Source organism: Pleurodeles waltl, chromosome 12 (assembly GCF_031143425.1).
Source record: "Pleurodeles waltl isolate 20211129_DDA chromosome 12, aPleWal1.hap1.20221129, whole genome shotgun sequence".
Lineage (NCBI taxonomy): Eukaryota > Metazoa > Chordata > Amphibia > Caudata > Salamandridae > Pleurodeles > Pleurodeles waltl.
The window spans coordinates 638,618,290-638,643,211 of record NC_090451.1 but is presented as its reverse complement, the minus strand read 5'-3'; the positions used below and the strand labels follow the sequence as shown (position 1 = coordinate 638,643,211).

At 42.1% G+C, this 24,922-nt stretch overlaps 2 protein-coding genes across 7 annotated transcripts in view; one reads left to right on the top strand and one right to left on the bottom strand.

Moving 5' to 3' along the window:
- Nucleotides 1–11,122, bottom strand: part of CRTC2 (CREB regulated transcription coactivator 2) — a 161,268-nt gene extending 150,146 nt beyond the window's left edge. For all 4 annotated transcript variants that reach the window (XM_069218165.1, XM_069218166.1, XM_069218168.1 and 1 more), the window contains exon 1: nt 10,902–11,122. In XM_069218165.1, coding sequence (XP_069074266.1) covers nt 10,902–11,042 — 141 coding nt within the window. In that variant the 5' untranslated portion in view covers nt 11,043–11,122. The remainder of the gene's footprint in view (nt 1–10,901) is intronic.
- Nucleotides 11,123–11,228: 106 nt separating this feature from the next.
- On the top strand, nt 11,229–24,747 carry RPP21 (ribonuclease P/MRP subunit p21). Of its 3 annotated transcripts, none has more exons than XM_069218171.1 (3): nt 11,229–11,602; nt 11,785–12,021; nt 24,025–24,747. In XM_069218171.1, the coding sequence occupies exon 3, from the start codon at nt 24,036–24,038 to the stop codon at nt 24,483–24,485; it is 450 nt and encodes a 149-aa protein (XP_069074272.1). In that variant the 5' UTR covers nt 11,229–11,602; nt 11,785–12,021; nt 24,025–24,035; the 3' UTR covers nt 24,486–24,747. The 3 variants fall into 3 exon arrangements, with proteins under 3 accessions (XP_069074272.1, XP_069074271.1, XP_069074273.1); XM_069218170.1 differs by having other exon boundaries at nt 11,766–12,021; XM_069218172.1 differs by lacking the exon at nt 11,785–12,021.
- Nucleotides 24,748–24,922: the final 175 nt, after the last annotated feature.

Here is a 24,922-nt window from a genome sequence, read left to right as displayed (position 1 = left end):
TTCAGGACCCTTAAGAGATACTTTCTCCCATCCCCAGCCCAGCCACTTAGATACGATACTGAATACAAAGATAGACAGGTGGAGCATCCCCTGGGGAATACTATTAAGAAGGTTAGCACAGAAAATGTAGATGTTGAAGAAAATCGCTAGCTCTGATAAAAGAAGAATGTAGAATCTTCCATAACTGAGGGCGGAATACTGCAAGTCCATGTTTTGAAACCAAATACCTCAATTTAGTTTTAAGTTTAACCTGCAGAATACCATAGAACTCTGTTGTAGAAGCCCTGCTATGCAATACCTAAAGTGGGCTTTGGGTCATCCCTATGCATATAATGGACTGGCTTTCTGGTTTATCTCCATTCTTTACTTTAAGTTGCTTTCCTTAATTTATAAGGGTTTGTCCCGCCCCCGGAACATATTTTTGATTGGATATGTTGTATCTTTCCAATGATGACATCAAAGGACTTTTATATTTTTAATTTATCTTTAAGTTCTCGATGGGTGCTGGAAGCTGCACACTGCTACTGGCCGCTGCACAGATAGTGGCTTGCCCATTTATTGCAATTCGCACAGCATCTCATGCACAGTATATTTTTTTTTACAATTTTGAAGTGGTGTTTGCCATATTAGAAAAAAATAAAATCCAAGTTTGCTTCTGCACCAGTGTACAAACACATGAAAGCTATCTGAGAAAAAACAAGCATTAGCAAAATCTCAGGAAAGACTATGGGCTTTGTCAATGCTGTAGCAGAGAGGAAATCACTAATGGATAAAAAGCTTGAATTAATCTCAATCACTGGTAATTACTTAGGGTTGCATTCCAGTTAACTGTTTTTATTTGTCAACCAGGCCACCTCAGACAGGAGTCAGCCATACACAAATCTGCCTAGGCCTGCTCTAAAAGCAACAGGACAGCCCAAGCTGCTAGGCCAAGTCCCCTCTGAACTGGAACACAAGCAACCACAGACCAGTTTGTGCCTATTTGTGTCTATTCAGTAGGGTGCAGCTTGGTTCTACTGACACAATGAGCACGGGACCCACATCTGGAACACCTGTCGCACCTAGGGCACTGCAAAGAGGAAAACAAAAAGGTTTCACGCAGAATGCTCGAATTAATCTCAGCCACTGGTAATTACTCAGGCTGCATCTCACTGCATCATTTTGTTTTTGCTAATCATGCCACTACTAAAAGGAAACATGCATTTGCAAATCATCCTTGTACCTGGTCAATCAAGAACAGTACAGTCCAAAATACCTGGCCATGTGGAGCATCCCAGACACATCGTACCTCGCTGAAATAAGGTGCTCTCTACATAATTTAATGTTTATTTCCTCGTCTCATGAGAGAACTTCTCTTAAATCGTGTTGAAGGGAATACAGATTTATTGCTGATAAATAGGGCCCAAGAAAGTGGCTCCTCATGCAATTAAGGGGTGTGGTGGCACTATGAGATGAGCAACCCAACCACTCTTCCAATCTGAAATAATGGCTGCCAATGCTAAGAACAGAAACAAATAATACAATGCGCTGAATGTGAATACATTTCTAAAGTAAGATATGCCTACTAAATAGAAAATACAACATGAATGCAATCACATTAATTTTAGAAATATTATATTTATCACATTATTATTTAGATATGTAGATAGACAGGTCTTTAAATGAGCAGAGTCTAAGGACAGTGGTGGCGAAGAATGTAATTTATGGGTAATAGATCCCACTGCACCGAAACAGCCACTTTCTTATTTACTCTGATATGGAACTTATTTACTCAGTTATGGCTTAGATACGAATACGGATTTATTTCATAATTAGTATGTCATGTACTATTAATATACTATTCAATATAACATTTTAATGACTAACACTTTGTCTGTGATAAAATCCCTTGATAAGCCCTGAAAAATTATGCAAACATTGCCAAAGCCAATAGGTCTGGCTTGCATTTTGAGTCCCACCTAAAACATTTTTTAAAGGTCTGCTGCAATGAAAGAATAAAACAAAAAAGATTGATTTCAGTGTAAAACACATTTACGAGACAAACAAGTTAATGTGTGATCATTCAGTGTGCTGTAATGTAACATAGTCCCTCATGAATTAAAACATAACATTCCACAGGAGACTGACTATCATAAATACCAAACATCAACACTGTGTAGTGAGAGAGGAATACTCCTCTTGGTGAAGCCACAGCACACATTCTGTACATATTAAAGACTCCATAACAACAAGTCATACAAACTGATGTGTTGTCAAGCTGGACATGAAAACTGATTCCACAGACCAAAGACAAGAAGTGAACCATCATGTCATGGAGCAGGACAATGTCTTGATGAGATAAACAAAAAGGTTCTGTTCACCAGGTGCCGCATTTTCACAAGAGCAAAAACACTAGTGTTTTATTTAATTTGTTAACACGAGATTCTCTTTTCCAGCCTGAGGGCTCTGTTAGATTTACAAGACTTTTCTGAACAATATTAGGCCTGCGTGCCAATTACAAAGCATTTAAACAGTTTGTTTGCCATATTGTTGTTAATGTCGTCTTTCCTTGAGGGCGTTATAACATTGTTTCAGCCTTCAAATGAATCATTAATGACAGGGAACAGAAGAGGCTGTAATAAACACAATTTTTAAGGCGATACAAGGTGCAGATGATAACTGTTGTGACAAAAAAACAATCCCCAAGTAAATGCTACTCCGGTGCTTTCAGATGCTTCATAATTATAGTATGTTTCTGTCTAAACACCCACACACCATTTGATCCTGGAGAACTGAATGTTGACGAGCAGCAGAAATCTCAAACCTACGTCATCCAAGACGAGGCAGGCTGGTGTCTTGCCAACTCAAGCTAAAAGCATTGGCTCACAGTCCCAATTGTAAAAGTGGACTGTTTCCATACATACAGTGTTTAGAACTTTTAAGGTATCAAAAAAATGCACCGCAAGTCAGCTCCCCTACATCGGAAAATGGGATATCATCGTCCCACTGAAGTTGGGGGCACGAAGTGGCCAAGAATGCCTTTCTGGTCTAGTGCTGTGCAAGACTGCTTTCAGATCCAAAGTCTAACTCCTCATGTTTCCTTCCTTGATTAGGGATCGGTTATCAATTTTATTATATAATATACAAACCATGAGCTGTATTTCACTCCTTTAAAGGTGTATGTTTAACTAGACTTGCCCGGCAAGAATATCACTGACTTACAGGACACCACTAGACCAAGGATGTGGCAATATGCCCCATGGACACACATACATCAGATACTTATCAAAATAGTGACTTATGCCATAAGCCTTCACAATGTTAATAAGCATATTTCCTTAAAGTAAATAAAGTATTTATCTTAACAGAAGAAAAACACTGACTGTGCAGAATATTTTTTGAGTAATACTCTGGTGTTCTAAACCATACCATTCACCTAAAGTAAGCCTTAACTGCTAGATCTCACTAACCCCTAAAAGTCAAAGCCCAAATAGTAAGTACATAGCAAAATAGAGCTCACAATAGTATCTATTTTTTTTTGTGCTTCTCAGGACAACAGCAATACTTTTCAGAAAGATTGCCTATTTGCCCATTAGTCCAAAAGGCCCTGGTAAACTGGTGCAACAAATATCAACGGTTACTTTTACGTTTAGAAACCACAGAAGAGAATATCTTTACAATCACTTCCCTGTGACATCACTACAGTCGAACTATGATAAACTAGATTGGTTGGATTGTCAGAAGCACACACAGAAGGTACTTCATCCTAGAACATCATCCTCTTGAACCACAATGGCAACTGATTGTCACTCTTATTTCTGACATCTCTGCAGTCCGTCACTCCTTTTAGGATTACTCAAGAGAAGTACCCACCACCGGTCCATAAATTTAAACAACCTCACCAGAAATTCTAATTCTACTTGATCACCCTCGTAAGCTAGAACAGTAAAGTGAAAACCACCAAGCATACAAAAAGGAAACTGCCACGGTATACACTGCCTTGTAGACAGATGACAGTGCCTTCTCAAAGCACAGACAATCGTTGCAAATAAAACACATTTAGTGACTGTAAGGCAGCTATGTATTACTCGAAAAGGAAAAAGGCATAGTAATTTTAGCACTTACACAACATAACGTAACCCCATCAACCACATTTCGATAATTAAAAGACAAGGTAAAAGACTTGCTAAAATAACCAGGTTATATAACAGAACAAAAAGAAAAATTCAGAACACCTACAACTATAAAAACATAACATTTTTTTTTTTAAAATTTAGAAAGAGTAACCGTTTTTTTAACAAAACATAAAAATATTAGTTATTCACATTAAACGTGTAAATGTCTCCCAGACAAGGGCAACATGCCTGTATATCTTAAACTAAAAACTGGACAGAGGAACAGGGAAACCCTTAAGGAAACCACAAAGAGAAGGGGAGGAAGCAATAAGGAAGGAGGAGAATAATGAGTCGGGGGAGAGAAAATAACTGGTAAAATAAAAAAGGGACGATCAGGTTAAAAACCTCTTTACAATTATCCGCTACCAAATTGGCCACTGGTAAGATTTAACTGTTTAGAATTTTCAGAATATAGGTATAAGGGTTTCTTAAAATATCACTGGTGGTCTAAATCTCTGTAATAAAAATACATTTTACAAAAAGACTTCACAAAATATAAATTGGTCCTTTGTAAACAGACGATGTGCAAAGAGGCATTCGCAAATTGAAGTTTTTGTTGACCTTTTGCTGCTTTGTCACATCAAGTAAAACTATTTGTCTTCATTTTTGAGTGTGGGAAAGGGCCATGACTTACTATAGAAGTTATGGTGCCCCACCCTTCCAGAAACACAATAAACAGTGTATTATGCAATGGTTATCCGCACATACAATTTATACCATGCTATTTTGTTACGTAATAGCTAAAAACTAGGTTACTAGGGGTTACATTTGTGCATCAATTGCGATCACTATGAATTGGCCTTAAGACTATGAGCAGAGTTGTTTTCCCATTTAAAGTGGTTGTAAAATCAAATCAGTGAGCGCTGAGACGTGTTCTCTCATCAATGTACTGTAATTGTAATATGGTAATAGGAGTTTCACTTTTACCTTATAGTAATAAACGGGTGAATGCTAGTTTATTAGCATAATTCTCTGAATAACATGTTTTTTGGTCCACATTAATCTTCACTGGCATTGCACGCGTTATTAATATATGTACAAACACACTTATTACTAAAGAGACATTGCCCCTCCTGCTGTGATGCCTTCTGTTTTTTTTCTGTTTTTCTTTTGTTTTTCTCCTAATGTCTACAAACAATGGGAGAACTCCGTTGTAAGTGCCCAGTGTGAATGCACAGCATTGTGCATCAGCACAGCAGCTCTGCTGTCCATGGAAGTCTAAAGAATTACTTGCGAACGTTCTCAAAAAATATACTCAATTTACAATTCATGCTAGACACTCACTTTCTACTATATAACTCAAAATTGGCTTTAGAGATTTTCATCAAAATCAAGATAAGATACAGAAAGATGGAAACGCTGCCGTACAATGTAAACCTGGTGACCGTACATTCAACTCCTACTGGAAATGCCATTTTATCGGTAAGTGACAACACTCAATGCTTAAGTCAATGTAAGCACTGTTTCTTTTAATGGGAAATGCGGGTTTTGCGTGTATGTTTTATGTTACAGATAGTAATATATTTTATGATGGGTTATATGTGTAGAGTATTGAGTCATGTTTACGGACTACGGTCTAAATAAACTTATTTTGATTAATAAAGAAAAGCACTAAGGTTTACTACTTTGTTTACCAATGTGAAATCATAAGGTCTTAGCTAATGACAGACTTAATGATAAGTGACATGTGCCACCTGGATTCCAGCCAAGGACCTGCAGGTAAAACACAGATCAATGCAGTGAGCACCCACAGAGTTATCTTGTCAACTGAATAAGGACACCAGAAAAAGAATACAATTCTTTCAGTCCACCAAACTACATCCCTCCTTTCTTGTGGTGTCTCTCACTCGTTTAAATGTTTTTTTTAAATGCATGCAATAAAAGCTTTAGGTAGTATTTGTTAACCTGTGCCGAATAAAATGTGATCTTTTCACCCGATTATTTTTTTATTGACATTTTCAGTTGCGATAATTATATAATGCATTTAGTACTTTCTGTTAAAGTACACCCCAATGGGTTTTATGGGTAACAGTCACTGAAAACACTGCCAAGTTCTGCAGGATTCTCGTTGACTGGTGTTTCAACTCTCTGTGGAATGTGGATGAAAGAGTCCACCCAGATGTTCATTTTTCGGTTAAACAGTGTCAAGATCCTGGCCAGGGCTGAGGCGATAACAAAAGTAAAAATGAAATGCTCTGCCAAAAAGTCTTTCTTGTGCAGACACCGTTTCAAACTCAGACTAACACAGGAGTGGAAAGGTGAGGGAGGGCATCCAGAAAGTAACTTAGACTTCCAGAAAGCCATACCAAGAATTGGTAGACATTTATCTTGGAGACATCAGCCAATATTCTCAAAAGGAATTTGCTGCTTCTCGACTTACTTCTACAACATAGCATGCAGCAGAAAGTATAACTGTATGCTCCTTATATATTGTTGTGCTATTTAGACATAAGCCTATTGCATTAACAGTCTACTTATCAGCAGGGCATAATTAGCGTCTCAATGTGGTTTTGACATATATTAGGTGAAAGGGTCTAAAATCCTCCAGACATAAAGCGTAGAGGAGGTACATGCAACAGTTTAGAGAGCGTCCCTGGAAATTTCAGTACTTCTGATGGACATGCACAATCTCTTCTAGGCTTCTACCTCTCATACTCTTTAATTTCAAAATACATATCCATTGTACAGAAACTACTCACGTATGCATGGTAAACTGGAGCCGAACATGCAATCCTGAACTGTAGGATCTGAGCTACCTTTGATAAGATCTCCCCTATAGTCTTGCAAATCCATAAAATCATTTCTCTGACGAATTATCTTCCCTTTCGCCTTACAGAATTCTATGATCAATTTCTTTTCCGTAAACTTGTAAAAACTTGGCTTTTTACAGAGTAAATCTGTTGAACTTTTGCTATCCTATGAGCTAAAACCAAACCTTCAGAACACCTTAAACCATGAGTGCCATTTATAATTAAACATAACAAATTAATGTAAATAAGGATGGTGAACCTTAAAAGTTGCAACAGTTATGTTATGAGCCCCTTATTTTAGAATATTGGTTCTCATAGACATTAACAAAACTCGGGGAACAAGGACTATCAGCCACCTAGTGAAACATGAACCAAAAGACCAGAATTTCAAAATTAATATGCTGAATAAACAGTGGGTTAAATCAGAAAAGTACATGTAATTTCTTTGACCTTCTTTTAGTTAAACATGATTTCATAATATTTCACTACAACGAAACAGCAAACTAACATTTTTTTGTTCTTCTTGTGGCTATATATTTATATATATTTATTTATATACAGCCTCAATTTCTATGAGAGGGGTCACTGTAATTATTCAATTATGCAGATACGTTTTCTTCATAATTAAGGATTTGCTGCATTTGTTACATGATCTGTCATCTGCTGCATAATCAGATTTAAAAGAAGAATTTGTCTCTAGCTCCAACGGAACAAGAGTTCCTAAAACATAACTAAACTTGTTACCACACAGTTTAAAGGCAATTCACAAAGTTTGAGTGGTCACCTTTCTGTTGCTTATTGCTATATTCGACTATTAAACTGGTACTAATGAGGTGAAAACCTATATCCAGACAGTGTTAAGAAGTGTAAGAATCTCAAAATAATGAAATAATACTACAACAAAATGTGCCACGTAACGCCAGAAAATCTGTGTTTTCTTGCTGAAAAATGTTGTTCACCTTGCTGCATAATTCGGTTTTTCCCTGCCACATAATCCACTGGCCCTGACTATTAGCCACGGCTACTCATAATCTCTGCCTGCTACTGCTGAAAGGGTGAAAAGTACATTTGTATACACCAAGGACAGTCCAACACTATAGCAGAGACAGCATGAACATAAAATTGCAAAAATGAACTTCATTAACATGGTTTGTGTCAGCTCCCGCTATCCGAAGAAACAGCACAGCTATGATGCTCTACGTCGTCCACGATTCATGCTATCAATCATTGCATTGCCCTTAAAAGCATCTACTTGGATGGTAATAATTTTGATGTACTATGTACATCATATAGTGTAATAACAAAGCAGACATCTCCTCTCTTTATACCACTTGCTTAAAAGCTGGATAAAAATTTAGCAAAATAAAAAAGTACATCATAGAAAAATAAAAAAATAGCAAGAATAAAATTACTAGCCGAGTGTTAAAATTTATCAACAACGAAGATCACAACCCACCAACTGGAATTATATTCTACATCTACAAATGAATGCAAAGACACTATATCAGCACAATATAAGCACTATGTTTGAGGATTTGCCGAAGTCTCCCATATCAAGTGCAGTTCATTCTCTTTCTTTTATTCGATATTAGATCATTAAAGGCTGTGTCATACAACAATAGCTGCGAACTCTAACAAACTAAATATGTACACTTAAATCAGGGAAATGCACGTTCCACTTTGACTTGTGTTTATCACTGTGCGTAAATATGGATGTAAGTGTAACTGTAACAATACATGAATATATTCATCAGACCTTACATACTAATTTTCATCAAAACAGACTTACTTCAAAAATCCTCAAGTGATGGAGCACATTACTACATGTACTGCACGTTATTCATAGAGATGCTGTGAGAATGCTATGAGATCACACAAACAGAATATGTACCACAAATGCACACACTGCATGTTTTTAGCTTAGTCCATGGAAGAATTTCATTTTGCAATTGCCATTTCCAAAACGGAGACGTGCAGCATTTTCTTTACCTCACTGATGGGAACAGAGGCATATTATACTGTCCACAGTATCACTGTCTTTTCCAGACTGCCATAATTGGTAAAAATAACTGTGGTCAAATGTATTCAGAACACTGGTGCACAAAAAGGACATAGTGGACGTGTATTCAGTAAAACCAAAAATGTATGTATATATGGACATCAACGCATACCAATGATGATACACTACATCTATTCAATACTTACACATATCCAACAAAACTGTTCCTATATGGTACACAATTTATCCTTATTAAAGGTTTCTACTGATTTGCCAACATGGTGTCCCAATACATTCAATAGCTATTACAATACTAGTTACATACTTCAACTGATTATTTGCAATATACGAAATGCCTAGATATTATTTGTTTTAGATATACGACATCCTACAGTTTATAGATTATACTACCTCTACTTTGTACTGTCTATACCACAAGATGTTACTCGACCATATTCGCCAAACTGGGATTTTTAAGCACACCTTTTCCAAGGCAGTTTGTGTATTCCATTAACAAAGAATCAATTGTCTAAAAGGTTTTCGTTAAAGCATCTATCTGTCATAATATGAAATAGAATTAAGAAAGAAAAATCATATCAAGTAGTGTTATGATTCTCATCAGGCTCCAATCAATTATTTGCATAAGGTACCTTTCGCAGCTCCTCTCACCTTACTTATACAAATAAAAAACAATAAATGGTACAGGATTTCCATTGCCAGCAACTGACAGATCATAAGCGTAAAAAACAGGAATGCATATCAGCTAAAATCCATGACTTTTATTTAGTAAGTGCTTGCAGGTAGGGAACTGCCAGCCAACTGCTTGTGTAAGAATGCCTCACTCAAAAGAATGTATACAGAACACTTTGATGCAGTTCCTAAAGAGGACAAAAATACACAGCTACTAGGATGGTATACTAACCCATCCTGCCGATTAGCCACGAGGCTCAACTAAGTCTGTCTGCTTGCTTCTCTTCCTTCCATGCTTTATGTTTCAAATAGCCGATCATAATTATGGTGATGTATAGAACCAAATACTGTTTGAATTAATTTAGTTGGAAAATATTGTATTGGCTCTTAACAGACAATTGCAATGCAAATATCGCACTCCTCCATCCTGCCCAAAACAGAGAGATAGTTTTAGCAAAATGTGTGGCACACAGGCGACGATAAAACGAAATGCATTTCAAATCACTTTAACATTGCTCTTAAAATATCTGGTCACAGACTATGGAATAAACTGTTATAAAGGTTATGTTGCCAGTGGGCGATGGGAGAACATAGTTTTTGGGCACGCACCCTCAGGCATCCTCTGTTCCAGGCCTGACAAGTTCTAACGCTACACAACCCCTCTTCCCTTTAGGCACACCTGCCGCTTTCAGCACCTGAGAAATTCCTATGCTATTCAGCGTCAGTCAAATCCACTTTACGGATTCAAACTGGAGAACCATCTCCATCTGCTCTACTGCCAACTTTTTCCTTTCACTCGACATAACATTTACCAGGCCACTTGCTTGACAGAAAAATTACCACCAACATAACCCTACTGCTTAAACTCCTTCACCAGCAGAATGACCATGCCTCTAAGTAGTTAGTGAACTTCCCCTGTGCCCCTCCCACATCGGTGACACAATAACAAACATGCCCCCAACCTCCGGTACATGACAGTATACCCTTTTTCTAGGACACCTGCGTCAATTATTGACAACAACTTCACTCACTAAAGCAAACTACTGGCTAGCATCCCTTCGCCCAGTATCAGCCCCTCCCGCTGACAAATACTTCACGCGGAGTTTTTCCCTAACCCTCCCGAGCGCCTTCACAGACCCTTATCGACCGCCGAGTCTATTACAAACCATAAATCCCCTTGACTGGTAGATCGAGCACTACTGGCAGTGCCTTCCCTACACACCTGCCCACTGACAGCCCAATGAACACTGACAGCACCCCTCCCTCGATCTGACAGCTCCGCCTCTTCTCCTAGCCCCTCCTCCTCACCCGTGTGGAGCCGATGTCCATCATAACCTCCTCGAAGGCTGCCGTCTCCTCAGCTTGCCGCTGTCGTTGCAGTGCGATCTTCTCGCTGAACTTGCGGGGGTTGGACGAGGCCGAACTCGGCCCGTTGGGCGCCGCCGCCATCTTCGCCCTGCCGCCGCTGCACCGCACAGCCGGAGCCGCAGGGACCGCCGGGAGGTGTAGTACGAGCGTGAGTGGAAGGGTTCCTCATGCGCACAGGGAGCCAGCGTAAACGGACTACAAATCCCAGTGTTCTACCGGACTTCAACAACCCAAGGCAAGGGAACGCACTGTATGCCGGAAGTTGTGGTGCACGACGAATGTGGCGTTGCACGTCGCAGCGACTCGCAGTACAAAAATGGAGTTCAATCGTATCAACGCTGAGGTGCTGTCGGGATATGTATTGCGGATAAAGGGCGGTAGCTGCACAGATCCAAATCATGACTACACAGAAGGACTACAAGTTCCGGGAAAGAGCGCGGCAAAAAGGAAGCTCGTAGTGGGGCAGCTAGGAGAGAGGGTTAAAAAAGAAGAGAGCGCCCTTTATTTCCATATGGCACAAACGTTTCTAAAGGTGCTAGTGCGCTTTACAACAAAATTGCTCTGGAACGTAAACGCAGAAACGACTTAAAACTCTTGAGAAAAATGTTGATGTAACGCTGGAGTTTCCTGAGGATGAAATGGTAAGTGAGAAAATAATTTACACATTATAAATCAAACACTCAGCTTACATTTGACAGGCACTACACTGATATTTTACTGGTGTGACGCAACATATGTGTTACGATAAAATGTTTACTTTAGTTCGACATCATGTACTAAAGAAGAAACGATACTGTTCTATAGGACGTGTGACTTTTTGTAGCCTTGTGAGCCAGTGAAGATCCGTGCACCTGCGCGAGACAGTGACGTAAGACACCGAAGAGGTTGCTGGGAGATGAAGTATTGCTGTGGCTGGAGGCCCCCCCCCACCCATTATACTGAACGACCCGCTTCCACGCTTAAAAGAACCCACGCAGAATAAAGAAGGAAGTACCTCACTACCTTTATCCACATGAGCTTGTCGTCACGTTTTTACAGAGGAAGTCGATCGCTGACTCCGGTGGGTAGAAACGAACTGTCTCCTCACATTTCAGTGAACGACACTTTTGTGGCATAGTTCGTGAGTTTACAATTTCTCCAAAGTTTTGCCCCCTTTACCTCTTGTTGCAAGTTAAATTTGACATTGTTTCTCGCATTTCCTCGTGTTTTCTTTGAAAGCTGTAAAGCTTTTTAATCTTCGTTTTTTGTTGGCGTATTTTCATCTGATTGCTCCTTCTCGGATAGGTTAGGAGAAATGACTCTAGCTAGTCCCCTTCCCGCCCCCGCTTACAGTGGAGGCACACTGTAGCTTCCCCGGGTTTCCACATCTGTTTATTGTTTATTATGACAGTAAGTCATAACTCCTATTTAAGAATCTTGGGGGTTTAGATCGAATTTTTGGGGTGATTAAGTCAAACGCAAGAAGTCCTTGATTTAATATTCCCGAATAGTCTGGCTTCTAAAATCATTATCTAATACATCTATGCATGGACTGGACGTTTTGAAAACGAGAGGATTAATGGGCAACATTTGCAAATTGTTATTGTTTCACATCTGGCAAGGTTAAATCCCCTCCCGTTGTTGGTTTTTATGTTAAGTGCCAACCTTGCTGCTTTATTGGTCTAAATACATTTTTAGTAAAGCAATTGTGTGCAAAGAACATAGAAGCAGTGGCGTAGCGTGGGTTGTCAGCACCCGGGGCAAGGCAAGTCATTTGCGCCCCCTAACCCGTGGATTTTAGCACTCGATTCTATGTCAGGACCGGAGGCTTCGGATTATGCTTCTCTTAACTTTACTGACAAACACAGCAGCCAATAAACAAACATTTTTTCCAAAAACTACATTTTCCATGAGCCTTAGCCCACCAATCATAGCACGATAATGTCCGTAAATAGCTCAGACACCACAGTCCTTCCTCTTTCTTTGCTGCTCCAGCAGCCAGTTAAGTCACGCACGCTGCGCTCTGTATTTGTTTAAGCTATTTAGGGAATTATCGGCGCGTCTAAGTTTGATTGCTAATGTTTTCGAAATGCGTTTTAATAAGTGTTATTGTATTGTTTTAAGGAGCTCTTGCTCCCTGTACCATTGCAGTTGATTTGTGGAGTGGGAGTAGGCCTTAAGCAACGAGCGTTTCGCTCGTGTTGGAGGACGCAGTCCTCTTTTGATGCGCGCGCGCGCGCACCATTTCCCGATCGGAAGAGCTTTCCGATCGGCTTGGTGCGACGCGAGCTACGCGCTGGGCACCTCGTGCAATTTTGTGGCCTCAGAGCGCCCGTAGGGGCTGTAATAATACTGTCTGAGCCTGGCTCAGGAGGCTTTTTGTTCTAAGACTTAAAACTTTTTGAATATTAGGACAGGTGGCTCCCTCCACTATATATAGATAGAAATACAGTCTCTAACTGTTACACCTGTCCAGGGCGCCTCCCCCTGTTAACTCCTCCTAGCAGATCAACATTTTATAATCTAAGGATGGCGTACTATGCCGAGGAAGAAGAGCAGTATGAGCAACTGCAAGAGAATCCTTCCGAACATCATATGGAGGAAAGACTGGTGGAAGCACTTGGTTTCCATGTGCAAGATTCCGTGAATTGGGCGTTAATTCAGGCTCTCAAGCCATTTACCCAACCTCTATCTAATTTTGCTAGAAGGGAATTTCTAGGCGAAGGTAGTCCACCTCGCAGGCAGACCGGGGAGTCTGGTGAGGTGCTGGATCTTAACGTACAGCGCTCAGGTGGCACTTCCTCTGCGGAAATATTGTCTCAAATGGCAACTTCAGTGTTGCGCGAACATGCATATGGAGGTCTATTGCCTCCTCAAAGCTCATCTTCCTTCCCGGTGCAAGCATCATCACAATCTAGCTATCACGACCCGTCATCCTCAAAATCGGACTCAGATGAGTCGCAGGTGGATCCCCAACCGCGCAAAAAACGGCGCAAGACGAAGCATGGCGCTTCTAAAGAGGACGTTAATCAAGGCAAGAACCTTTTATTCTCCCCGGAAGATATCATCCATCCTCGCTCTACCGAGTGGGTTCCTCATCAAGAGGTTGCAAACTATGTGCAGGACAGGCTGCGCAAAAGCTTCGAGAAAGATGTGCGCAACACTCTTAGATCTGAGTGTCCCCGCCCCTTCCTACTGGGCAAGGTAGCAGACACACCAGAGCTGTATCCCAACATGGCATCCTTTCTCCGCAAATTCGCTAAGGATCCAAAGAAGGGCCTAGACCGGGCCTGGAAAGGCTGCCAGGACAAATTATTAGATTTATCCGGCCCGCTTACAAAAATTTTGGATTTAGCGGTAGAATCCAAAGAATCCGAAACCCCTCTAGATACGGAAGCTATTCTTCAATGGGCCCAGAGGGCCATTTGCCTTTTAGGCAACGCAAATTGCGCCATGTCAGCGGAGCGCAGGCGGTCCTTCCTGATTCGCTTGGACCCAAAGCTGGCCGAATTGGCCATTAACGAAGCCGGTCCGGCAGCTAATGGAATGCTCTTCGGAGAGAAATTCATCTCCAATTTAAGCAAATATGTGGCTACATTCACAGCTCTTGATAAGGCCCAGTCTAACATAAAAAAGGTATTCAACAATACTCTTTTTCTTCGGGCCGGACGCTTCAGGGGTCGAGCGCCGGGCCGAAGATTCCAGAACCCCAGATATGCTTCCCAGGGTAATAGAGGAAGTTATTCAAACCAAGGCAACTTCTATCCCAATCGATACAGAGGTCGAGGTAGAAATTCAAGAGGGTACCGGGGAGCTAACTCCATTCAAGACAGCACTAACTCAGGTGAGAGTCATTCTTCCCTCAGAAGTAATATTGGGGGGCAGAATTGGTCTGTTTCTTCCGATTTGGGAATCCATTACGCAAGATCCTTGGGTTCTGCAGACGGTTCAGGGTTTCCATCTAGAGTTTTACGCACCCCCAAAACAATCGAACCCTCCCACGCCCCTCCTTTTTTCCCTCTCAGATCGCAATTTCATAAAAGAAGAGATTCTTTCTCTCATTCAGAAAGGGGCGGTGGTGGAATCGTCAGCACTATCTTTTTTGTGCAAAAGAAAGGCGGCGGAGCCAGACTAGTCCTGAATTTAAAATATTTCAATTCCTGGATGGTGTATCGCCATTTCAAGATGGAGGGTATTCACCTGCTCAGGGATCTTTTGAGGGACAGGTACTGGATGGTTCGATTAGACCTCAAAGACGCCTACCTCTCAGTTCCAATATTCGCCCCACACAGACGTTTCCTCCAATTCCAATGGGGTTCCCAATGGTTCGAATTCAAAGTACTTCCGTTCGGCCTATCATCAGCACCCTGGTGTTTCACCAAACTCCTCCGACCTGTAGTGCAATACTTGAGAGAGAGAGAGGAGTACGTCTAATTATTTATCTAGACGATATTCTCATCATGGCCCAGGAGAAAGATCTAGTGCTGATTCATCTAAATTCGACAATAAAATTGCTCCAGGACCTCAGGTTTGTCCTGAATTCAGAGAAATCCAGCCTGATCCCTTCACAGAATATGGAGTTTCTGGGTTTTCAGATAGATTCCTTAACGTCATTACTGATTCTTCCAGTCAGCAAACGGAACCTGATCAAGAAGGAGTTGAGGAGAGCGCTTGCCTCTCCGACTATATCCTTGAGGACTTTAGCCCGCCTGGTCGGTCTTTTAGCATCATCCATTCAGGCGATCTTCCCGGGGCCTTTACACTACAGGGCACTTCAGAGGTTGAAGATTCGTCACCTTCAGAAGGGTCTTCAGTATTCAGAGTTGGTTCCCCTCTCAGAGGAAGCCAAGATGGAAATATCGTGGTGGCTGGATCACATGGATGCATGGAATGGCAGAGCGATTTTTCCCTCCTCCCCAGACGTAGTGATAGAGTCGGATGCCAGTCGTTGGGGCTGGGGAGCCCGGTGCGGCCGGGTGGAGACAGGAGGCCGTTGGTCCCCGGGGGAGTTATCCTATCACATCAACTGTCTGGAACTCCTGGCAGGATCTTTCGCCATAAAATCCTTGGCCCCTCGCCAGGCTCATTGCTGCATCCTTCTGCGGATGGACAATGTCTCCGCAGTAAGGTACATCAATCGCCTAGGGGGAACCAGATCTCGTCTCCTAGCGGAGATAGCGAAGGAATTCTGGCATTTCTGCCTCAATCAGAGGATTTCGGTGATAGCGGAATACATTCCGGGCAGCATCAATACAGCTGCGGATTGGAATTCTCGCTTCCTCCGGGATGGCAGCGATTGGATGCTCAATCGGAGCATTTTTCAAGCGCTGCAATCTCGTTGGGGGACATGTCAGATGGATCTTTTTGCTTCGCGTCTGAACTGTCTAGTTCCCTGTTTCTTCAGTTGGAGGCCGGACCCTCAAGCGAAGGGGCGGACGCATTCATGCAAGTATGGCCGAGAGTCCTTCTCTATGCCTTACCTCCCTTTGTGATGATCCCGCGCGTCCTGGCACAAGTGCGTCGCCAACGTTCGGAGATCATTCTTGTGACTCCCTGGTGGAGTGCTCAACCATGGTTCCCTTCCACAATGAATCAGTCATGCGACCTTCCGGTGAGAATTCCGTGGTCGGAAGATCTTCTATCAGACCCATCGAGCAGCTTTCATCCATTGGTGATACAAGGTCTGTTAACCCTGATGGCCTGGAGACTTTCAGACGACGATGGCAAGTGCCGGGAGTTTCGGAATCAGCATTGTTTTTCCTATCCCAATCTTGGGCCCCCTCCACGCACAAAAGATACGAACAAGCCTGGAAGAAATGGTTACGTTGGTGCGATTCAAGGAGTGTGGATCCCCTGGGGTCAGAGATTCACGTCATAGCCAATTTTTTGTCGGATTTGGCTTCCCAGGGTCTGGCTTATAGGACAATTAACAATTGTCGTTCAGCCCTTTCAGCCGGTCATCCACACATCCAAGGGAAACCGGTAGGTGAACACCCTTTGATTTGTAAGTTACTTAGAGGTATCCGTATGGTAAAACCACCACAACCAAAATATTCCGCGTTGTGGGATGTTAACGTTATTTTACCTTTCCTCGGGATCTGGCCAGACAATGAGGAGCTATCCCGTAAACAACTGTCTGCAAAATTGACTATGCTTTTATGCTTATTATCTTGCAGAAGGGTGTCGGATGTTAAAGCTCTGGATCTAACAGGTAGAGTATTCACTCCTACTGGGGTATCCTTTTCTATTTCCAGACGTACAAAAACCTCATCCAAATGCATTTCTTACCCTTCGTTTCCACACAACAAAAAGTTATGTGTTGTTCAATGTTTGAAGTGTTACGAAGAAGTCACACGAGATTTCAGACAGGATGTTTCAGGGCAACTGTTGATTTCATTACAAAAACCGTTTAAGCCTGTATCTACAGCAACGTTAGCCCGATGGGTCAAGTGGCTTTTAGCCGAAGCAGGCATTGACATAAATATGTTCGGTGCTCATTCAGTTAGAGGGGCCATGGCCTCCAAAGCCTATGCGACAGGAGCCAGATTGGAAGACATCATGGCTGCAGCTGACTGGTCCAATGATTCTACATTTAAGGTTTTCTATCATAAGCCTATTGTGGATGTGGTATCGGAGGTGGTAAACAGACTTTGAACTAGCATAATCCGAAGCCTCCGGTCCTGACATAGAATAAAAAATTTTCTAGCTATCGCGTCAAGAATTTTAGATTCTATTAAGGACACGGAGGCGAGGATTATCCCACCCAGTTTTTTAGCTATATTATCAAGATGGTTAAGGTTTGATGGTCATTTAAGTCAATAATATGAGTATGATCAATTGTCATAATTTTTTTAATAATGAGAATGATGCCCACCCATGATACTTTGATATTAGTGGTTGTGTTTTTTCGTTATTTCAGGAAATCCTAATACGACTTCATGAAGGATATCAAGGAAGCAGGTGTTTTGAGTTCATCTTCCAGTTCGGGAGATCTTCATTAAAGAGTTGGAAGGAGTTCTAGATCAAGTTGGCAAGTTCGCATGTTTGAACTGTTTCGCAAAGAAAGAGGAAGGACTGTGGTGTCTGAGCTATTTACGGACATTATCGTGCTATGATTGGTGGGCTAAGGCTCATGGGAAATGTAGTTTTTGGAAAAAATGTTTGTTTATTGGCTGCTGTGTTTGTCAGTAAAGTTAAGAGAAGCATAATCCTCGCCTCCGTGTCCTTAATAGAATCTAAAATTCTTGACGCGATAGCTAGAAATTTTTTACGTCTCTTCCAAGATGTTGCGCCCGGTGCGGCCGGCCCCCCTGCACCCCCCCACGCTACGCCACTGCATAGAAGTAGAGTATATAAAAACGTAATAGTGGTAAAACCAACATTGTAATGAGAGCTATTCAACCTCTCCAACTCTGCATAATCCCTGCCATTCCCATAATTTGTCATCCTCGATCTAATATCTGTTCAGTTCTCACTCCTTTTCTGATACTAGCAAAGGAGCCGGGAAGAGGTTTAGGGGTATGATCCTTCCTTTTGTCTTATTTCTGGTGATTGAGATGAGAATTGTTTCCTGCCCGAATACCAAATCAGTTTTTTCTAAATCTCTTTTGGTCTCCATATGCAGTATGGTGTTTTCAAACTCCTTCCATTTTAGATCTCATGACTGCCCGGTGGTCTGCCCTGGGCCTCAGGTGCTTTCCAACTGTTGCAATTAGTTGTTTTGTTAAGACTAGTGCCAGATCAAAAACCTGCTAGTGGCTTTCTTTCCCTTGGGGCATACAAGTATACAAGATTCGGTGTGCAACTTGATGGTTTTATTGGGTGTCTTGTGTATGAGCTTCATAACGTCTTCCTGCAGTACGAATCCAATGGCACCTCCATATCATCTGATTGCGATCCTCATCTATTTACCCACACCTTAGACCTTTCCATTGGGTCCCAGAAATAATCTATTTACCCACTTGGTACGATGAGGACTCTATATCCTTGGGGCATTAACCAAAATACGCTTCCAGCCTTGATCAGCGAATGGTTTATTATTATCTAGAACCCATTTGTCTCCTGGGTTGTTCAGTGAGCCTTTTTGACTGTTCCAGTAATGCATTACTTTTACTGCTTTTTCCCTGCCACTGCAAGTGCATACTGTTCTGAGCCGGCGGTGTGTTGGTGGCTCGTTGTGCTCAATTATCTGACATCTTTCATTTTCCTTTCTACATAGATCTCCATCCCTTATCAAGCTACAAATGTGCCCCTCTTAGATTCCCTGTATGGTGTAGCGCATATAAACTAGTACCTTTCATCAAGGAAATTAACCAGAAGGACACGCAGATTTCTAGTTCAACCGTGCCACATTTCCATGTCGTCCAGCAATTTATTACCCCATATTCTTGGTTCCATTTTTATTTCCTGGCTAAGGACCTTACTCTTACATCCCTGAACCAACCATCTACACTCGGAATTTGGGGGCTCACCCATTGTATTGCCTGTCGCCTTTTAGCCAGCAGAAGTATAACATGTTCTCTCTAGCTTGTTCTTTGACTGGCCAGCTCTTGTATCTATGAGACACGTTTGTGGCTCCAATGATAGATCCACTCTTATGCCGTCTCTGCATCTGCCAGCTACGTGTCTCCAATAATCATTCACCTGTGCACAATCCCACATCAAATGGTAATATGTTGTCTCTGTTTGCTGACATTTTGGACACCTATTCCAGTTAACATGTTATATTGCTTTTTTAGCCACTATGGTATCTGTATTAGTGGCTTTTAGGAACAGCGTATATCCAGTTTAGTTGTCCTATACATACTTGTGCTGTGTGGCCAGTGTATGATAGGGAAATCCAAATTCCAAACCTTCCACCCATTACCATTTTATCCATCTCAGCGTATATGTGTTTATTGCAGAGTACAGAATACTATCAGAAAATCCATCAATAGTATTAATGTATTTGGATGGGTGTCAGGTGAGTGATTAGGGGCTTAGAGCAATACCCTGATGGTAGTTGGAATGATGCGCCTTGGGGTGTATTAACCTTTACGTTAATAGTAGGTGTCTAGTTGTGAATATTTTGCTGAATGCTTTGTAATTAGAAATGGCATCGACCGCGTCTATATGATTTAATTTCTGTTTTGTCTCAGCCCTGTTTAGGTAAGGATACAATTACTGCCCCTATAGTCCAATGGCGGAGACCCCACTCTTTCTGTGCAGTCTTATATACACCTCCCACTGTTGATGCTACATTATATAAAATTCTGCTAGAAGTCAGTCTATGTCCTTAGTTTTCCCCATGGCTATACTTTTATTTAAGGCTCTGACTTCTGACTCAGTGACTGCCACCTCATTAGAGTGTACTCTGGTGAGTCCTGCATCCCGCAACTAAACCTTTGTCAAGTGGCCATCTGTTAGACTGCGGAGTGGACAGCCTTTTGTAGTATTCTGTAATGTCTCTTTGTGAGTGCACCATGTCACCCCTACTCTTTCGGATACCCGTAATGAGGGGGGGAAGGGGCTCTCCTTTTTTCTGTGCTCGCCAGCTAAGAGCTTTCTGGCTGTATCGCATGCATTGTGGGATCTTGCCACATAATTAAAATATTTAAGTCTTTCCAAAAGTTGTACTAGCTTTTCCCTTTCCTCTGTTAGTAACTCATGCTAATAGGACACGTCTTCTATTCTCAAGGTCTTGTTATGTTATTTCCTGCTTCTCAGTGTCACACAATATTGTCAGTCTAATCCCTACCTTTGTTTTAATGCGGAACCCTCTTATTACCGTTTTAAAGACACCCACTCAACTAATGTTGAAGAAGCAGTGTCCTAATTTTCGTTGGAGTAACTTTGAATCGTTTCTCTTTTCGTTTCAAAACACCTGGTCTTTTAGTGTCTCCGTTTTCAGTTTATACGTAGGAATTACTGCTCTGAGCTTGCCCCATCTCACAGCTAAAAGTAACAGATGAGGATCTGAAAGCTTACAAGTGGCGATATGGGACCATGATCACCTGTTGTTCCTGCTGACCCTCCACACTATAGCCATCATGGTACTTAAGTTCAGTGTTGCTGGATATTCCCTTCAGTGCTTTTGTTGTGTTAGTCTCCAATGGGTATCTCTTGTGTTTCTCACAGTTCAACTGCAGTTCTCAAAGTAACAGAAGAAACAATGCTGCAAGTTTGTTGTCAGGCTGACACCAAGCCTCCCTCTCCCCCCCCCACCCCCCTTTAAGTGGCGCCAGGCCCCCTAGGAATCTCTACCCCACACTATGAAGACCACTGCTCCACTGGATGTTATAGCCTCAGTGTGGTTTCTAGTTGGTTCATTTTCTCAGCCTCCACAGATTTCAGTGGGAGGTGAGGTATCTGCTGGGGTGCCATTCGCCCTGTTCTCCGGTCCTGCTCTGGCTTCTGCTTCAATTTAGAATGCCACCCCTTTACTGATTGACTTGGGGCACCTTTCGCAATTCAGGGTTAATTGCCAGTAGATTGAGGTTGTGCTTCATAATTAGGCCAATTCTCAATCTGGGGACTGGTAGCTTCCTACTGATCCCTCAGTGCATTTTGGTGTTTTTGTTTAAAGTTGGCAGCATAGTCTGTATTTATCTTCCTCCTCCATGGGCCTCATGATCTTAGGTGTTTCTAGGGAGCTCGGCACCGCTCCTTTCCTCCCATCTCTTGTTGTCCTCCAGCATCCACTGTAGAGCCTGGCAGAAGGCTGTTTCAACCTCTCACTTTATTCTTTGTCTTTTTCAGGGTGATAGCAGAGAACTAGCTGGGAACACTATCACACCCACACCTTTTGTAGGCTCCCACTACATTTCTTGGATTCTGTTATGGGAGGGCTTATTCATGGAAAATAAATATTCAATGTAGGAACCCAGAGTGTCCTTGCCACTGATCTGGCTGTCTGTCTGGCATTCATCCCTGCACTCACGCTTCGTTTGACCACGCCGGCCTGTTCCATCCCCTTGCTGCTGCCAAAGGGCTGTTTGCTCCACCTACTATTCACTCACCCGCATCATCGCTTCCCCTCACTTTAATACTGGCTTGTGGGCCATCCAATCCGATGTTAGGTATAGAAGCTGTGGACCCACTGAAAGCTCCTGCTATCTCTTTGCTGGTGAATATAGTGGAACGTATCACCAGACACAGACATCGGGTAGAAACGTGGAAAAGCCATAAGTGAGAAATCCTGGCCAGGAGCCCACTTACCTTTTGTATTTGGTGCCATCCCTTGAAATAGGCAGCCTACCTGCATGTAGGTTGATGTGGTTAGTTAAGACCAAGGGCAGATGGTCAGTAAATAATACCAGCTGAGTAACAAAGAGTAAATAACATGAAACCAGGCTTACTGGTTCCAGCAGCGGATGGTGCTATAACGAGCCAGGAGCTGACCAGGAATCCAGGTAAGGCCCTGGGGCGCTGCAGAGCTCTCATCAGTAAAACTATGTAAAGTGGTCTAAAGATAACACAACAAAATGAAACGGCTTTGAAGGGAATAACTGGAAACAAGAGGTGGGAGGGGGAATACAAGCATTGAGCAACACAATACTTGTACAAACTATGGTAAAAGTAGGAAAGGCACTGCAATTACACAATTTATTGCTAGGGAAAGACTTGATCCCTATTTAAGACTAAATTGAATCTTAAATATGCTTATGCCAGTGTTGAACTGGAAATTACTGCCATCCCAGGAAGTTAGTCAAACAGTCTAGTGTTCCAGCCACTCTACGCTTTCTCTAGCACATTTTTCAGCCTGCCTTCTATCTAACATAAATCCTGAAAGTACTCTGCTTCTCTGAAAAATGCCTCCATTCCTCGGAGGGGGGGTGCCACTCACAAAAGGTGCGGAATTTGCTGTTTGGAGCAAGTTACACGGTCAAATAAAGCTCAGACTGGGCATTTGAGTAGGAAGGATGTTGGGGGTGGGGGGTGGTTCCCCAGGTTATTTCTCCACCTCAAGTCCGGGTGAAGAAATAGCGGTCATGTGGTGACCTGGGTTACCAAATAAGAGTCGCCGTGTCTGAAGAATCTGTCAGACCACAGGTACGCGTGTTGTCACAGTATGGCGGGGTGTCATCTTGTTCAACTGTTTGAAGAACTATCCTTGAAGTGTAGCCCAGTGAGAAGAGATGGGACGTTTACAGAGATGACGTACCTCCTCAAAGAGAAGGGCATCCTCTGCTCGTCCCCATTTGTGCCACCGAAGGCATAAAGCCTGAGTGGTCGGGGTGCACGGTCGAGGTGATGACCCCACAAATTCTGTTAGCTAGGGCCTTTGCCAGTATTTTAGCCTCCACATTTAACTGAGATACTGAACTCTAAGAACTGCAGTCTGTCTGTGGCTTACCTTCTTTATGTGTAACTACAATAGTTGCAGTCCTTTGATCCTCTGGCAGGCAGCCTACTTTGCACTGCTCTTGGAACATATCGGGCGAGGTTTTGCTAAAATATCTGCCATTCCTTTATACAGCTCGACCAGTAGGCCGCTAGGACCCGGCGCCTTCCCAGACTGGGGGTCGCGCAGCACCCACGGCAATTTCTCCACAGTTAGGTCGGGTTCCAGTGTCTCCGCTCTTCCCTAGTATGTTCCTGGAGGGAGATGTCCCTCAAGATGTTGTCACAATCATTGGATTTCATGGGGGCGTATAGGTCTTAGTAATTAGGTTAGGGCAGAATCCTTGTATCAAAATGATAAGGAACATCACACCAGTTGAAAGCACTGTTTGATTTAAATGTGGTGTACAGTTGAAGCTAGTGATCCATTATTTTAAAGTATTTTTGAACACAGTGTAAAAAGGAGAGTTTTATAGTGGGAGTGGGATTTACAGTGGTAGGGAAATCTGGTTTCTTATTGCTGCAACACAAATACTGGCATTTGTATAATGGTTTTCGCCCTTTTCCTTAAACAATGAATTTGCCTTGTTGAAACCAGTAATCTGAAAGACAAAAAGCACCATTTAAAGTGAGTGTCAGCTTGACATAATATATCAGATTGTGGCATTCAAGATGATTTATAATTGCAGAATAACGTTTTACATCAGGAGACTATTAGTAAGCTATACTTGTGTTAATTATTTACCATTTTTATTATCCTCAGCGGATCTAGCCATGTCTGGCCAAGTCAAGGACAAAGATGCCTTTCAGAGGCTTAATTTCCTCTACCAAGCAGCCCACTGCGTTCTGGCGCAAAACCCAGAAAATATAGAACTGTCTCGGTTCTACTGCTATACAGAAAGGACCATCAGCAAACGACTGGTGCTACGACAGGACCCTTCAATTAAAAGGACAGTGTGTAAGAAGTGCTACTCCCTTCTAGTACCTGGGGTGACTGCTACAGTGCGACAACGAAAAACACGGGGACAGAAGAGAACAGTGGTGCGGTGCCTCAGCTGTGGCCTTGTCAAAAGATTTGTAAACGATCCAAATTATAAGCTCTGGTCTGAACAGCCTGAAGCAAGGTTGGAGAATCAGCCAAAGAAAGATGAGAAACCACCTGTTCGTCAGATCAAGCCTAAGGAGAAAGAAGCAGCTCAAGGCCAGGGAGATGCCAAGTTCTGAACCTATGTTACCCTACAAATGTAGGAGGTGTTTTCGTAGTGTACTGATTATTTAAAATATTTATTTTGTAATATGATTTGATGCTGTATTTTTTTGTTTTGTTTTATATGTACATGCTTCAAGAGAGTAATTTGCCACTTCTGTCTGTTTCTTAGTTTGCTTAAAGTAAAAGGATTTTGAAAATGCAATTGTACGAGCAACACAGGACTGATAAAAATGGAGCCTCTAACAATAAATAAGCGCATTTTCAATGATAGTCTCATTCAATGGGCTGTCTTGGTTTTCATAGTGCATATATTGATCCATTTCATTTTGTTGTCAAACTGAAAATGTGGAGTGCCCCGTTTGATAACATGCTTGCAGCCGATAGTCATAAGATAGCCCCACCTTAGAGAAATAATGTTTGCAAAAAACTGCAGCTTCTTTTTAAAAAAGTG

Coding starts and splice junctions, on each gene's coding strand:
- RPP21 (XM_069218172.1), top strand. CDS start 24,036: ATGTCTGGCCAAGTCAAGGACAAAGATGCCTTTCAGAGGCTTAATTTC.